The 14,918-nt window shown below is 40.0% G+C and overlaps 2 protein-coding genes across 2 annotated transcripts in view; one reads left to right on the top strand and one right to left on the bottom strand.

Annotated features, from left to right (window-relative positions):
* The window catches only part of NEK11 (NIMA related kinase 11), a 102,919-nt gene extending 93,088 nt beyond the window's left edge, over positions 1 to 9,831 (bottom strand). Inside the window, exons 1-2 of the mRNA XM_082754524.1 lie at positions 9,692 to 9,831; positions 6,347 to 6,599 (exon numbers count right to left, since the gene is read on the bottom strand). Of these exons, the coding sequence (XP_082610650.1) occupies positions 6,347 to 6,516 (170 nt within the window). The 5' untranslated portion in view covers positions 6,517 to 6,599; positions 9,692 to 9,831. The remainder of the gene's footprint in view (positions 1 to 6,346; positions 6,600 to 9,691) is intronic.
* Positions 9,832 to 10,059: 228 nt separating this feature from the next.
* On the top strand, positions 10,060 to 14,710 carry ASTE1 (asteroid homolog 1; the record flags this gene model as incomplete). Its single annotated transcript, XM_082755459.1, has 4 exons — positions 10,060 to 11,382; positions 12,694 to 12,904; positions 13,800 to 13,995; positions 14,259 to 14,710. 4 exons carry the CDS (start codon positions 10,060 to 10,062, stop codon positions 14,548 to 14,550), a joined length of 2,022 nt encoding a protein of 673 aa, XP_082611585.1. The 3' UTR covers positions 14,551 to 14,710.
* Between the last annotated feature and the right edge of the window lie 208 nt (positions 14,711 to 14,918).

Raw genomic sequence — 14,918 nt, 5'->3', positions numbered from 1 at the left:
ACACACAGGAGCAGTCCAGGGAGTTTGGTGCTTCTCAGCATGTGCCTTCCACCACGGAGACGTGCAAGCACCTGCTGAATATTTATGAGGCAGAAGTCCCTGTCGCCTACTGTGTACTTCGGCTGCTTGCCTATGCATGGTTATGAATTAATGAAACTTAAGCCAGAGCTTCACTCTGCACAACTGATTAGGGCATTCACTATCTATCAGGGACTGTCTATAAGCACTGTCGTCCAAGAATACTGCTGAACATAAATCTGTTACAAAAAGACTTTGTCCTTAATCATAATTGCCTGTTGTAATAAACCTATTTGGGGGACAGGGATAGAAGTGACTGCAGGGACATTAACACGTTGGCTGTTATAAAATGCTGGTACAACCCTGCTATTTTTTTTGTACAAATCATGTTATTTAATTATTTTGGGTAGGTCAAGAAACACCAGTCCATGATTGCCAGAAACAAAAGCAAATGCCTCAAAATTTGAGATACACTTTTGCATAATAAAACACAAGTCACGAATCTGAAAAAAAAAAAAAAAAAAAAAAGACCTGCATTTATAAGGTGATTTGCAAATTTACTGAGTCAATTTTCTCTGAATATACCAGTAAACTTAAAGCCAGACTGACACTTCATTTGTAAGAATCCATATAAGCCTATGGTTTCTTAGAAATCCCTTCCTTGTCTCTCCTATTAGAGACTGTATTTGAACAAATCGATGAGAGCTTTATAAATTGGTACTGGCTTGATAACTTCTGAGCTGCTTCACTTGTACCTTTGCCAATAAAATTGGTGTTGTATTCACACACAAGAGTGACTTGAGTTTCCTAGCAAATAAGATCAAATATGCCCCAAAGCATTTATATTGTATGTAAATAATAAGTGAACTGACAATGAGCTGAATGTAAATAATAAATATCAAGTAAATTGGAAAGTTGCAGAAGAATTCTTCGAGTAATTGTTCCACCAGATTTTTTTTTAATTTTTCCAAATGTCCTAGGTTTATAAACCTCATTTACAAAGGAAAGAACTGTTCATCTAACAATCACTACTCAACCTATGGACTTCCCATCCAATTTCAACCAGATCTGTCAGAAGAGCAGCAATTTCAAGGATGACATTATGCAATAATCTAAGTAGAAGGTGTAAGAGCCTTAGATTAGTGACCTTGGATCTCAGAAGTTCTGTATTTAATAAGCTATGTAACTTCTGTGTTTCTTGCATGTTTGCCTTGGGTAAAAATATTTCACAGCTTTGAAAAGCGCTTTGAGGTCCCAGAACACTAAATGCATGCAAAACATCATTCTTAATAGACTGTATTCCATAGCAGGTATCCATGGGTCTGGAAAAAGTGACTGAGTAGCACTCTTTGTCCCTTGCTGCTAACGTTTAAGCTATACAAATGTAAAGAAAAAAGATGGCACAAATCCAACTTCTCTACTTCTGAAACTTTTATAGAAGAAAAAGAGGAGAACAAACAAAACTACATACAGAAATAATTTTTACCCTAATTAAAGCTATCGTTTTTTCTTATTAAAAGAGTCAAACCCAGAGCCTCTGAAAAATATGAAACTCCACTAGGAGGCAACCTAGTTTGCAACTAGATTTGCATCCCCATCTACCATGCCTAAATACAGTTCAACCCCTGGAAAAGACTTAAAACCACAGCAAATATTTGCAGGAGCATGCAATCCTTACTTGGACCCCAGTTACATAAAGCCTAAACCAGTCTGCAATTTGAAAGAAAGATTTATATAAGCTCATTAGAAGCCACTAGAACAGAAAGGTAGTGTCAATATTATGCAATTCAATTTCACTTTAAATGAATGTACAGTACCTGGCTCTAAACCAGAAGATTTGCATATATATAATGGGGAAAATATCAAATAACACACAAAAGCCATTCTGCATAAACTGGAACTAAGAAGCTTGCTTTCCTACAAACATGCCTCTTGTGTTTACCTGACCTTGGAGTCTAAGGTGATAGAAATTCTAACCATAGCTTCTTACAGAACAGCGAGAAATCTGTGATGACTCCCCTGTACTGGTTGTCCAGTACAGGAGAAACAGTCTTTCACAGTGAAGTCACCCCAGGTTCTGGCTTCTGTCTTTAAGAGGGCATTTATTTTCTATTTTTATTTCTCTGCTATATATATATTTTTTTATTTTTCTACTCTGCTACTTTCACTTAAATTGTACGAATTTCTATCTTTGTGCAACCCTCTGTCATATTTGGTGAGAATCATCCAACAGGATCAAAGGTTCTTGTAGGAGATGGAGAACAGATGGCAGAACTTTCTACACAAACAAAGAGGACAAAAGTCACCTTCTTCCCTAGCCACAAATCTAAACCTAGAAACTTGCACTTTTCTTTTTAGGACATTATTATGAAACTCAGAAAAATTATTCATCACATGGCTACACAGAGCAGTCATCAGAAGTGTGATCCTGATCCTGGCTAATGGCCAGCGTCAAATGCCTACACAGGGCACCATGTAGATTCACTTCAGCATCCTAATCGCTGGTTTGGTTTTCTCCCTCTTCATTTTGGATAATATACCTTGGGAAAAGACAGTATGCAAGTCATCTGGGCAGAGAAGCTATTGCTAAGTAAACTAAAATGTAAGCAGGTCCTATGACAGCATATCAAAGAATATATGACAATTAGCAACTACTATTTTTTAAAGGAAAACAAAGTTCATTGACGTTAGAAAATGTGTTTTATAACCAGGGATTTTACCTGTAACTGATAGCTGTTTACAGCAGTACGTAATTTTCTTGTTGAGAGAGGGCGGAAGGCAAAATTAAAGTGAAAAAGGTTTACAGAATCACCCAATACAAAAGAAGGCACACAGGACCATGAACATAAAAAGCGATATAAAATAATACGAATTATAAATAATACAAATTAGGAGGCTAAAGCAACAGGCAAGGAATGAGTCACTCAACACAGCACTTAAGAGCAATGTACAGCACGAGACCTCCATACAGCACCACACTGGCAGTGCAATGCAGCCATTTCACACTTGATTTCTGTGATCTCGTGTGATCTCGGAAAGCCAGCAGTCCTGATCCCATCCAAGTTGCATGTACTTCAGCAAAAGATGGTTATTGTTGGCCTGAACAGCTCTATGTGGAGACTTTCACGTGAAGTAACTGTTAACTTGAGGCATGCCCCAAATAATCAGCCCTCTCTCTGTCCTACCTGAACCAACCATCAGCATAATACTTTGCTCTCCACAACTAAGATCTTTTAGGGGTATCTTACAAGGCATGCCCAAAAATTACTAGAGTCATGCACAAGCTATGCTGAGCATACATTAAATTACATGACAAGCATTGTTAGTCTCTGCATTAACTCATTCTGTAGATTACACTAATGGAAAATTGAAAAAGATCCCTGAACAGCTTCTGTACCCATATCCAAGATTTCACTTATCCTGGGAATTTGTACTCTTGCGATTTACTCCTATGCTCTTTCATAGTGCTTTAGACCTTAACAATTTTCAGCAACCTATCTGAGGCTGAGTTCATGCCGTGTGTAACTTTTTTCTCAGTACATTTTAGACCATCTCTGAAACAATAAAAACAGAATCCTAAGTCTGTTGAGGTCATTTAGGACCTAAATATCTCAGTTCTTTTTTTTTCTGCCACAGTGCTTTCAGAACTCCGAGGTTTTTTGTTTTTTTTTAAAGAGTAAGAAACAATTTGAAACATACTCTGAAAAAGTAAGAAACATAATGATAAAAAAATAATTTGAAAATATATATATATTTCCCAAAGGAAAATATACTGGTTATTGCTTCTGTTACATTTTATCACCTTAAGAAATCGATATTGTTAAGTAGAAAAAAGTGGCTACACTCTATCTCAGTATGCTACTCGGGGTTTCACATTCACCATGTATTTTTGTAATCTTTAAGCATATAAATAATACAAAGTTGGGGGAATCCACTCGTCAATCCACCTTTGAGGCTCAGAAGGAACGGAGAATAACTGTGATACACAAGTACCCCCTAGTGATGAAATGATGAACTACTTAATAGCATCAGCACTAGCTCGTTAGTGTAGCTGTAAAAAGAGACTAATAAAACAAAAAAGAATATGCTATTTGATACTCAGCATCTGTCCTCAGTAGGGTTGAGAACAAATTCAGGCTCATCCCTGACAAAATACAGACATGAAATACAGCAAATGCTTGTTTAAATACAGTTACTAATATTTAAAGTTCTCAAACATAAATTCCAAAGGAAAAAAAAAAAAAATAGAAACAACAACTACTTAAAGCAAAACACACTTTCCTGGGAAAATTGAAATTTTGAAGTTTGGCATTGTTTCTATAGCAGGAAAAACAAAAACTGAAGACACACATTTCAATATCCTGTTAATATTGTAAGACTGAATTCAGTAATAGCTGAATTCTGAAAGGTCTTATAAGCTCAAGGGGTTCCTGTCATCCTATTTGCACTATAACTGATACTACAAGAAAAATAAAATCCTGGAAATATTAGTGGAAAATATTTCTAAGTTTTCATTACAGAATGTTTTTGTAGCAAACCATAGCTAGGCCTAAAAGAGATCCAAAAGCCAGATAGAAAAAAGTAAGAGCTTAGCAGCCTCTAACCCTGATCCAAGGTTACAGCTGTAAATTGATGTAGAAGGAAAATAAAGGAAAGATTAGTACGTCTTTGCTGCATATTTATTAAAGCAGCATCGCCAAGAATGCATTGTCATAACCAGCAAAACTGAGGCATACATAAATCAGAAAAATCTCTTCTGATCATGTAAGTGGCTCATTAACACACCCATCAGTAAGGACAGGCAGACTCCCAGACTCCCATATTTAAAGGAAGAATATATTTCTGGCTGAAAACCACATCGATTGGATGTTGAAGACTTTAAACAAAAAGCTTCACAAACTTTAATAGATTAAAACAAAGCCATTCACAATCAAATTACATTTGCTCTAAGTATTAAAACCAATGAACAACCACAGTTCTTTACAGAGGAAGTCCAGCCAGGAATGCATTACCCAGGTACCCAACTTCAAGCTCACATACAGAGATGCCAGCACTCTGAAAATGTCCTTCAGTCTTTATGGCTTCAGAATCCTGAGGGGACTCTCAGCCAAACTTTTGAGACCTGTCCTACTTCAGGCAGGTATAAAAATCAAGATTTGCTGTCAGTAAGGTCCATAGCAAATGGAAATGTTTTTTACTGGAATTACTGTAACTATTCCTCTCAAGTTGTGTTTATACAACTCAATTATAATATAAAATAATAACAGTACTGTAAAGTTTCTTTTGTGACACCTCACTAACTGTCCTTACAGTGACATAGAATCAATTCCTGAAAACAACTAACTAGGTGTTTGCAAAAAATTCACCTAGAGTAAATAAAAGATCATCATAAATGAAGAGGGAAGTCCATTAAAATACATTCAGAAATTCTGGTGTTTTCATGCTCATGATTAATATTTAAAAGCTTTAACAAGCATGTAGAACTGGCTGAAACATTATAGAGACAGATAAAGTATCAGCTGGAGTTGATTAAAAAATAGATTCTCCTTCTCTGTGTTTTTTAAGACAAAAATGGCACATTCGTCAAGAGGGAGGAGCAGGGAATGGAACACAAACCTCCAGCATTTTATTAAGCGTTCTGAAGAAAGAACTCAAAGAACAGGATTTATTTACAAGATGCAAGGCCTTCAAAAATAAACAACACAATTACACTATATGCATACATACTTAATACATCTATAAAATAATAGTTTATAAGTTATACAGCTTTAAGACTTTATTAAACAATTTTGTTACAAAGAATAATGGAGAATTTGTGAAAACTGGCATACACCTTTGCCCTGCTGCTTATCATTGTAAATTTCACAAGGATGAAATTCAGTTCTGCATAAACAAAGGGGTCCTTTACACAGTGTGCATCTTACATCAGCAACTTGTCCAAGGCATGACACAGGGGAATAGGTAAGTTAGGTATATTTTTCTTGTTCTAATCATTAGTTAGAAAGCTTCACAGGTATACATGTACATTACATGGAGAGGATCAGAGATTTGCTACCTACCTCCACTCTGTCTTACACAGTAAGTTGTAAAGGATCTAGATGAAAGCACAGTAAGAGAGACATATCTAATGAACTATTTTAAAAAGAAATGAAGTTGGAATGCTGAGTCAGCATAGTCTGCTCCTGTCTCATGCCCTCACTAAAGAAAACATTAAGGCTGCAAAATAATACCAAAATCAGAGATAGGACACAAATTAATGCAAAGAAAACATCTAGAGTGCAAGAAATATAGTCCAGTTTTGCTTGAAGCATGTGAAGAGCTTACTTACAATTTGTCTCCTTGTTTTGCTTTCTTGTCAGAAACCAGATACACGCTTCCAAAGCTTCCATTGCCAAGTTTCCTCTCAATAGTGTATCTTCTCGCAATCATAGCATCTGAGCAAGCAGAATTAGATCTGCCAACAGTGACATGCTTCGCAGTTTCTTGAAATTTCAGCATTGTTTGCGTAACAGAAACGACAAATTTCTCTAGAATGCAGCTTTCAAATCCTTTTAGTCTTCCATGGATGTTCAGAGGCAATACTTCAAATAGAAAAAAAAAAAAAAAGTCAACGATTGTTCTTATGAAAATGTTCACTTAATTCTATTGCAGTGTTTATAGTGCTCAGCTTGTAGCACAACAAAATTAAGTGTAATCATTAGTTGCTAAACTGTGGGCAGCAGACTTGATAAAGACACTCCAGATAATGCAGATGTGATAAAGGCAACCTTCCTCTAAAACAACCTTAAATGAATTCAGTGAACTTATAACACAGGAAAAATGAAACACAGGTGTATATACATTCATTTATTAAAAAGTTAAGGCACTTTTTGCAAGAACAAGTACACCTGTTATTTCATCTGAGAGTTCCCTTCAGATATGGTACTCTTCTTTACCTTTTATACCCTTTTTATACCCTTTATACCACTACAGTATCTGGCATCAAAATGTTTTGGGATTCATTTTTCATGGTTTTTGTATATAATGAAGCACGATCTCCAGCCATAATTTGAGTTCACTCACATGAATAACTACAAAGCTGTTTTCTTTGCTCTTGCATTTGCTGCTCAAATTTCACCTTTTTTCTCCTACCTTTCAGTGTTGACCTTATAGCTTCTGTGTGATTCACTGCTATCTGCTGAAAATTAGAGCTTCCTGGCTACCTACAAACCTATAAGATTTTTATTAAAACACACTTCTTTCAAAAGTTCTGCCTTTCTCTTTTGCTATAACAGTACAAACAGCTTAACTTTGATTTGTAACTCTTGTATAACTGAGGTCCTAATTCTGCAAACGCAGGGACTGCATAAGCAACCCCCTGGTGTTTCTATGGCTTTCAATAATTGAAAATGGTTTTAGAATGACTTTGTTTTACCCTCCTCATTCCAAATGATAAAGTGTAGGTGTTTCACTACCCATAATAAAACAATATTGCTTTCATTACCTTGCCTTTTTATTTGCATTATTTGCACTTGAGGATCCTTTGGAACAAATAAAGATGTGGCAAGGCCCTTCAATCAGCAGAGCTATTACAACTGTCTAATCAGCACTGCCTGCTGCAGTGCAGTATGACCACACTGCGTTTGCTCACCATAGCATTTCAAAGTCAATGCATGCATATGAAAATGCTTTGTTCTGGAAAAGAGAAAATGTTTAATTTTAAAAGACACATAACTACTAGTTCCAAGTGATTGTCTTCACCTCCTAAAAATGCAGAACCTAAATGAAAATTAGGCCAGTCCAAGTTGGACGAGGCCCTGGGCAACCTTATCTAGTGGGTGGCATCCCCCATGGCAGGTGGTTGGAAATGGATGGTCTTTAAGGTCCCTTCCAACCCAAGCCATCCTATTATTCTATGAGTTTGTATTTTATAATAGTGTGTGTGTGTGCAAGAACCTATTTTAATAGCCATCTGCTGACCTGCTGTCAACGCTCTACCAACGAGCTTGACTTTGCAGTGTCACCATATCATGAAAAACAGCCAAACTGTAATTACCAGAAGCCACCTTGACAATGATATAGATCATGTACTTTTTTAAAGCAAAAACACTCTTGAAGGTCTGTTTCTGTGTTCTCCTTCAGGAGGGACAAAAAGCAGGAGGGACAAAAAAAAAATTGAATTGCAAAGAATGTCAGCTAAAAAAATCTACTGCTTCAGTAACTCCAAATCTGTTTTAGAAAGCATAAATGGACCGTGTTGAGGGTTGGGGGGGGAGGTGAGGGGGACACATAATGACAGGAAGATGAATTCCATAAAATATTATATTGCCAGTTCCATAAAGTTTCCATATTTTTCATTTATTATTCTCCCAGGAAGTTGTTGTTTTATGGATGCCTTCATAAATCCCAGATACAGTCAGTAGTTTTAAAATACATACTTTTTAGAAATAACTACACTTAGAAAAACTGCTAAACCATCTGGTCTTTTTTTTCAGAAGAGTTACTTAACACCTCTCACCTTCTGATTTTGATACCTACCTGGCCCTAGGGATGGGTTATAACCCTTAATATCACAGTATCACCCTTGAGCTAGAGTGCCCTACTGCGACTAATTGCTGTGCTTTATTTCTAACCTTGCCTTACACCTGCTACTCCCCGTGCTTCAATTCCCCCTATATATAATGAGAGTAATGATGTAACTTTGCAAATGCTTTGATACCTACCTCTGAGTGATGTTACAAGGCAGGGGCCAGTGGCTGTAGTTGTGGTCAGATTTTAAGGGCACACAACAGACAAATTGCTGAGCCCCTGTGTTTTGAAAGAAATATCCCACCAGAATTGATAAACCCTACAGCCTGACTTAATTGTAAGAATGATTTTTCTAGAAGTCCGTCAGCTGGCAGCCTCTCCTACCTCAAACCTTTCAGCCCAGCCTTCCTGAATTTTTTTTGCCAGTTTCCATATTCTCCAACTTCAAGCTCCATTAAAGTTCTTCAGAACAACTAGAGATAATTCAAAGCAAACAACTGGCAATCCTCATTTTCTTCAAAAAAACTCAGCACGCTCTATCTGGTAATACTTTGGAAAACAGTTTATTTTCCTTTCTTCCCCATCAAACCCCATTCTATGGCATGGTGTATCGATGACGCTGAACTAATACAATTACATTGTCTAGATTACCCTTTATCTTTATTTTTTCCTTCTCCCTTAGCTGTGGGTAGATCTCTCCCCTTCATTACTGCGAGGTAAGGCAGAGCAGTGCTTCCAGGTTTCCGTGCACAGCACCGCACTCCCCCCAGCCCCCATTTGTTTACGTATGATGCTGGTTTTAAAATTCCTTCAGGTCTCTTTAGCAACAGCTACCATATTCTGGCACTTTCTGACTTGCAGGATAAACTTTTCCAGACACTAAAGTTTCCCCGTTCTGTCAGGTTTTGTCTTCACTCCCTAAGAACCCCGGTACTACATCAATTACCGTTTCCCACCTCAGGATCAAAACCCAGACTTTTTTATATTTAAACTCCAAATATCACCAATATATACTACCTCGCATTTATTTATTTTCCTGTCTATGACTTCACTGGCCTGATTTTTAACCGTTTCAAAGCATTTTTTTGGAAAGTAAAATGGAAGGCATTTGCGTTTATTTTTATCCCTTCGTTTAAAAAACAAAAACAAAAAACAACAACCAAACCTCCTGAACGCCGGCTGCGCAGCCGATTCCTCCAACAACTTTACGAGGCTGCTAGGAGTCCTTCAGCCGAGTTTAAAGCAAATTATTGTTCCTCACTGCTCCCGGGGGGGGAGGACGCCCAGGGTTTTACCAGCAGCGCGGGTGCCCCAGACCAAACAGCGACCAACCGGGCACCGACCAACACCTCCCTGAGGCGCTTTGGGGACACCAGGACCCCAAAAGACAGCACGGGCAGCCCCAAAATCACCCTCCCAGGGGCCAGGACCTCCCTTCCACGACCCGTTTCTCCTCCCCGCGTCCCGCCTCGCCCAGCCCCGTCGCTAGGAGCTGGCGGCGCAGGCGCCCTGTGAGGGAAGCCGGGCGCCATCATGGGCGTCCCGGGGCTGACGGGCTTCGTGGGCGAGCGCGGGGCGTTCTTCAGCGAGCTGCGGCTGCGGGACAGCAAGCTGGTCATCGACGGCAGCAGCCTCTACCACCGCCTCTGCTTCTCCTCCTCCTCCGCCGCCGAGCTCCGCCGCGGCGGCGACTACGGGGTGCTAGCGGCCACCGTGCGCCGCTTCTTCGGCAGCCTGCGGGCTTGCGGCGTCGCCGCCGTGGTGGTGCTGGACGGCGGGCGAGGCGCTGCCGATCGCAAGCTGCCCACCCTGCGGGACCGCGCTGCCGAGAGGCTGCGGGTTGCCCACGGGCTGTCCCGGGGCCAGGGCGGCTGCCTGCTGCCGCTGCTCGCCCGCCACACCTTCGTGCAGGCGCTGCGCCGGCTGCGCGTCCCCTTCGTGCAGTGCTTCGCCGAGGCTGACCGCGAGATCGCCGCCCTGGCCAGGCGCTGGGGCTGCCCGGTGCTGTCCCTCGACAGCGATTTCTGCGTCTTCGACCTGCCAGGGGGCTACTGCCCGCTCAGCCGCTTCCAGTGGCAGGAGGTGTGCCCCGGCGAGGGGGCACCCGGCTGCTTCATCCCCGCGCTCTGCTTCTCCGCCGACGGCTTCTGCAGCCGCTTCGGCCGCCTGCAGAAGAGCCTGCTGCCGCTCTTCGCTGTCCTCTGCGGGAACGATTACGGCGAGGTGCCGGCCCTGCAGGGCTTCTTCGGCAAGCTGCCTGTCCGGGCTGGCAGCCCCGGGGGGCGGCGAGGCAAGCACGGCTTCATGAGGGGGCTGCTGGAGTGGCTGGCGCAGTTTGGGGAGCCCGCCGAGGCTGTGGAGGACGTCGTGAGGCACCTGAAGGCGCAGCGGAGGGAAGAGGTGAGGCAGCTCCTGCACAGCTCCATGGAGGACTACGCGCCGTCCGACGTCAACCTGGAGGACTTCTTCCAGCTGGGGAAGTACGAGAGTGAGGAGGCCAGCAGCTCGGGGTTGCCGCAGTGGGTGCTGGATGGCTTGGCCAAAGGGGAGCTGTCCCCGTTCCTCAGCGATGCCCTGATGCTGAGGAGCACCTTCCTCCACGTTCAGGTGGAGAACATGCAGAGGCCCAGCGCGCACAGCACGGCGCTGCCCATCCGGCAGGTTATCTACGGGCTGCTCCTCAAGGCAGCTCGCAGCTCGGAAGCTGCTGCTGCGAGCAAGCAGGCCAGCAAGCCTCCAGGCGTGTTTGAATTCGACAGAAGCCAAAAGACGCTTACAAAAACGTTTCTTCAAGCAGCAGCAAACCTACCCCCGCGTTTTTGCGATGATCGTTTTGCTTTGGAGAAGTTAACGGAGGTAAATGGTTGGCGCCACAGATCGTGGTTAACAGTGTTTCATGAGTAACAAATAGTTGGGACTCGTGTTTGCCAGCTGGTCACTAAAGGCGATGCCTGAGCCAAACACCTTCAGTAAGTAAATACCCAATGAGCTTGGCTTCTGATAGTTGAGAAGCTACACAGACCTCATTACTTTTTTATTTTCTCCTACTGTACCAAGACAAATTATATGAAAAGCTGGCGTTGAGTACATATTAGCATTGTTTAAGTTTTCCATTATACACACTCCTTTCATCCTGTGTATTACGTTAAACTATTTGCTTTTGTCATTTCAGGAGAGAATTCATAGCTTTATGAAATTTAGGTGCAATTCAACACTACAAAACTTAATTTACATTTGACCAAGCTATAGCTATTTCAGATCAAAGTCAGAAACAAAATCTGACGCATGCTTTTTACTAAAAATCACCATTTTTTCATCTGTGAACCTTGCAGCTGTCCAGCAGTTCCTCCTGCCACGAGTATGCATCCTGCTAACGTGGTTCCCTGCTGCTTGCCAGACAGAACAGCACCTGAAAAACGCAGCTTGTAATCAAAGGAAGCTTGTACTAGGTTAGTTCTAGTCACCATCAGCAATTCTGTATGTTTAAATTCTAGTGATTAAGACTTTGCAACTCACCCTCTGAATGGGAAATAATATCTTATTCCCAAAGTTGCATAACTGATTTTGTATGCTTTTTTTTTTTTTTTTTTTAACTTCTGGAAATACAATCTACGTCTTTTAATACTGCATATAATTAAGTCATATGATCTGTCCACTCTGGCATTCAGATCAGCTGTAACACATTGTGTTTTTATCACCTGGTGGTGGCTATTTCATTAAGAACCTGGTCCATCACTGTGATACAGGTTTATTGTTGTTTAAATGAGCAACATGCAGACATTCAAGAGTTTGAGAAGTCATGGTTTGGGGTTTTAAGAAACTTTACTGACACCTTAATTTGACCCTAGTATGTATCCTCTACCAAATTTGAGTTTCTGCTATTACAACAACTCTCCTCACTAAATAAATGTGAATTATCAGTTCAACAGAAGGTTGCAAGAAGAAAGGTTCCCCTGCATTCTAATCACTCTTGGCAAAACTGATTTCAATTTACTTCCTATTCAGAGTATCTGTGAAACTTACTCAAATAACTTTTTTTTTTTTTTTTTAATTGAAAACATGAAGTATTAGCTAGCTTAAACACAAGCTTCTTTGCATTTTGGAAATCAGTTGCAGCAAATAAAGTCTGTTCCCTTATTTTTTCTACTCTACTTTTTTTTTTTTCAGGTGCCTATGTCATGCCGTCAAATGCTTTTGCTGGAGACTTTAGGAGTGAAAATGAGTTTTCTAGAATCTTTCCCCAGTCACTTACAGCTTCCTGTTGCTGTAACTTGTTATTGGACACATTGTTCAGAACCAAAAGTAAAATTGCTTCAATTAAAGGCTCTACTTCTAATGATAGTATCCGGAGAACTTGACAGGATAACTAATGATCCAGGTACGTCTCTAAAAAATACAATTTTAGATGTTTAACTACTGTGAAAATCTGTACCGTAACTTGATTTTCCCCATTTATGGTGAGTTGTGCAAATTCAGATGAATTAGCTTTGATTCACGCTATGTCCTGAAGTATCACATTCTTTGCATTGATACAGAGCAGAGAAGCAGTGCTAACTATGAATTTAACACCCTTAATAGGTAAAACAGTGCTATTCTATCATGTAAAACATTAAATCAAGGACTAAAAGATTAATTAGGTGTGATTAGGCTACAGAAATTTTGTTGACATGCTCATGCATCAGAAAAGATTGACTACTACTGATGCATTCTGATAACTTTTTACTTCTCATGAGTTTTTCTAAAATCAGCTGTACCTAAAAATTGCACAGATCCCTGTTACCTTCCTGTGCACTGAGAAAACTTGAAACAATTTCTGTGCTGACTTAATACTTTCAGGAATATTTATACATAATAGGATGCAAGGTGGCATTTCCTTCAAGAAGTCGTCTTGATGTGATGCCAAAGATTATACATGCTAGGGTTATTTAGTTTATTTAGGTTCTGAACTATAAAAGCAGGTTGAAAATTGTCGCTACTTGCTTCCCAAGTAGGCTGGAGTGAGATGGCAATTTATTTCTTATTTTCAAATTAATCCACTCACAGAACAGCACAGTGACTTACCTGACAAGTAGAATTATTGATTTCACAGTTTTAGATTCTCGTGGATATTGATACTTTTGTAACTTTATATACTTTGAGATTTTAAAACATTACCATGTAGGCTTCCTGAGCTACAACTGGGCGTTTGAGGTTTGTAGACCCTATACATTGCATTTAGCTTTCATACTGTTCACAGCAGAACGTTTGTCTGTCCTTTTCTATTCATAACCTAGATTGCACAGCTTTACACGATGAAGATGACAGTATTGCATATAATCAATTTCTGAAATGGAAGGAAAAGAAATCACAAAGTAAAGACTTCGACTTAGATGCTGCACACAGTTTTTGCCAGTGGCAGTGCTGCCTTCAGATGGGATTGTATCTCAACCAGCTACTCTCCACTCCTCTCTCTGAGCCAGACTTAAGTAGGTAAGGATATTCCAGAGATCTGTTTTCCACATAAGCTCTTAATGAAATCTTTTCATATACTCCTTTGGCCAGTTTGACTATTTTTAGACTCCTTTCTTTAAAGATGGGAATATGGAAAAAAATACTGATTAGAATAGGTATTCTTTAGGAGCCCACTGTTGAATATAGTATGTAGTTGAGATTTTTTTTTCACTGAACAGCATATTTCTGTACTTCTGCTGAAGTGTGGTTCTAAATGAGGATTCTCTCCTTCCTTTGAACAGGCTTTATAGTGGGACCCTTGTGCACAGTCTGTATCAAGAGCTTAAATCAACACCTTCCGTGGAAAATATGTTTAGTTCATCTCCAAAAATGACTCAGCTTTATCAAGTTTTGTTGAATACAGTGAAGTCAAGCGTATCTCCAGACTTCTTTCAGAAGGTGACAGAGACCAAGTCTGGGTCCCGCAAAAAGAAGAAAGCATCTAAGAAGACAAAGGCCGTCAAGCGTCCCATACCAGAAACTCAGAATTCATGTGATTTTAACAGGTTTGCATCACTTGGAGTGGATGACTGAAAGCATTATTCCTAGAATAATTTCATCTATGAAGATAGAAATTATATTTCAGTATGTGACTGTGTTGGAATTTGCTTTGCTGTTTTTTTATACAAGTTCCCATTTTATCTTTACCAAGAAGTCTTCCTTCAGGGATTTAGTATTTTTGTAACTGAGGCTCTTATAAAAGAGGTGCTATATGTAAGTTGTGGTGGTTTCTGTTTCTTTGTGTGTGTGGTTTTGTTTGTTTCTATAAAAGATATTAATCGAAAAGGAGGGTAAAGAAGTCTAGCATTTCAAATCTGGAGTATTTTAAACGAATTGTCTTCCTGAAAATTTATAGTTCACTATCTCTGCATCTCCCTGAACACTTTAAAAATGAATTTTTT

This window comes from Aythya marila (assembly GCF_965140915.1).
Source record: "Aythya marila genome assembly, chromosome: 2".
Lineage (NCBI taxonomy): Eukaryota > Metazoa > Chordata > Aves > Anseriformes > Anatidae > Aythya > Aythya marila.
This window is presented reverse-complemented; position numbering and strand designations above follow the sequence as displayed.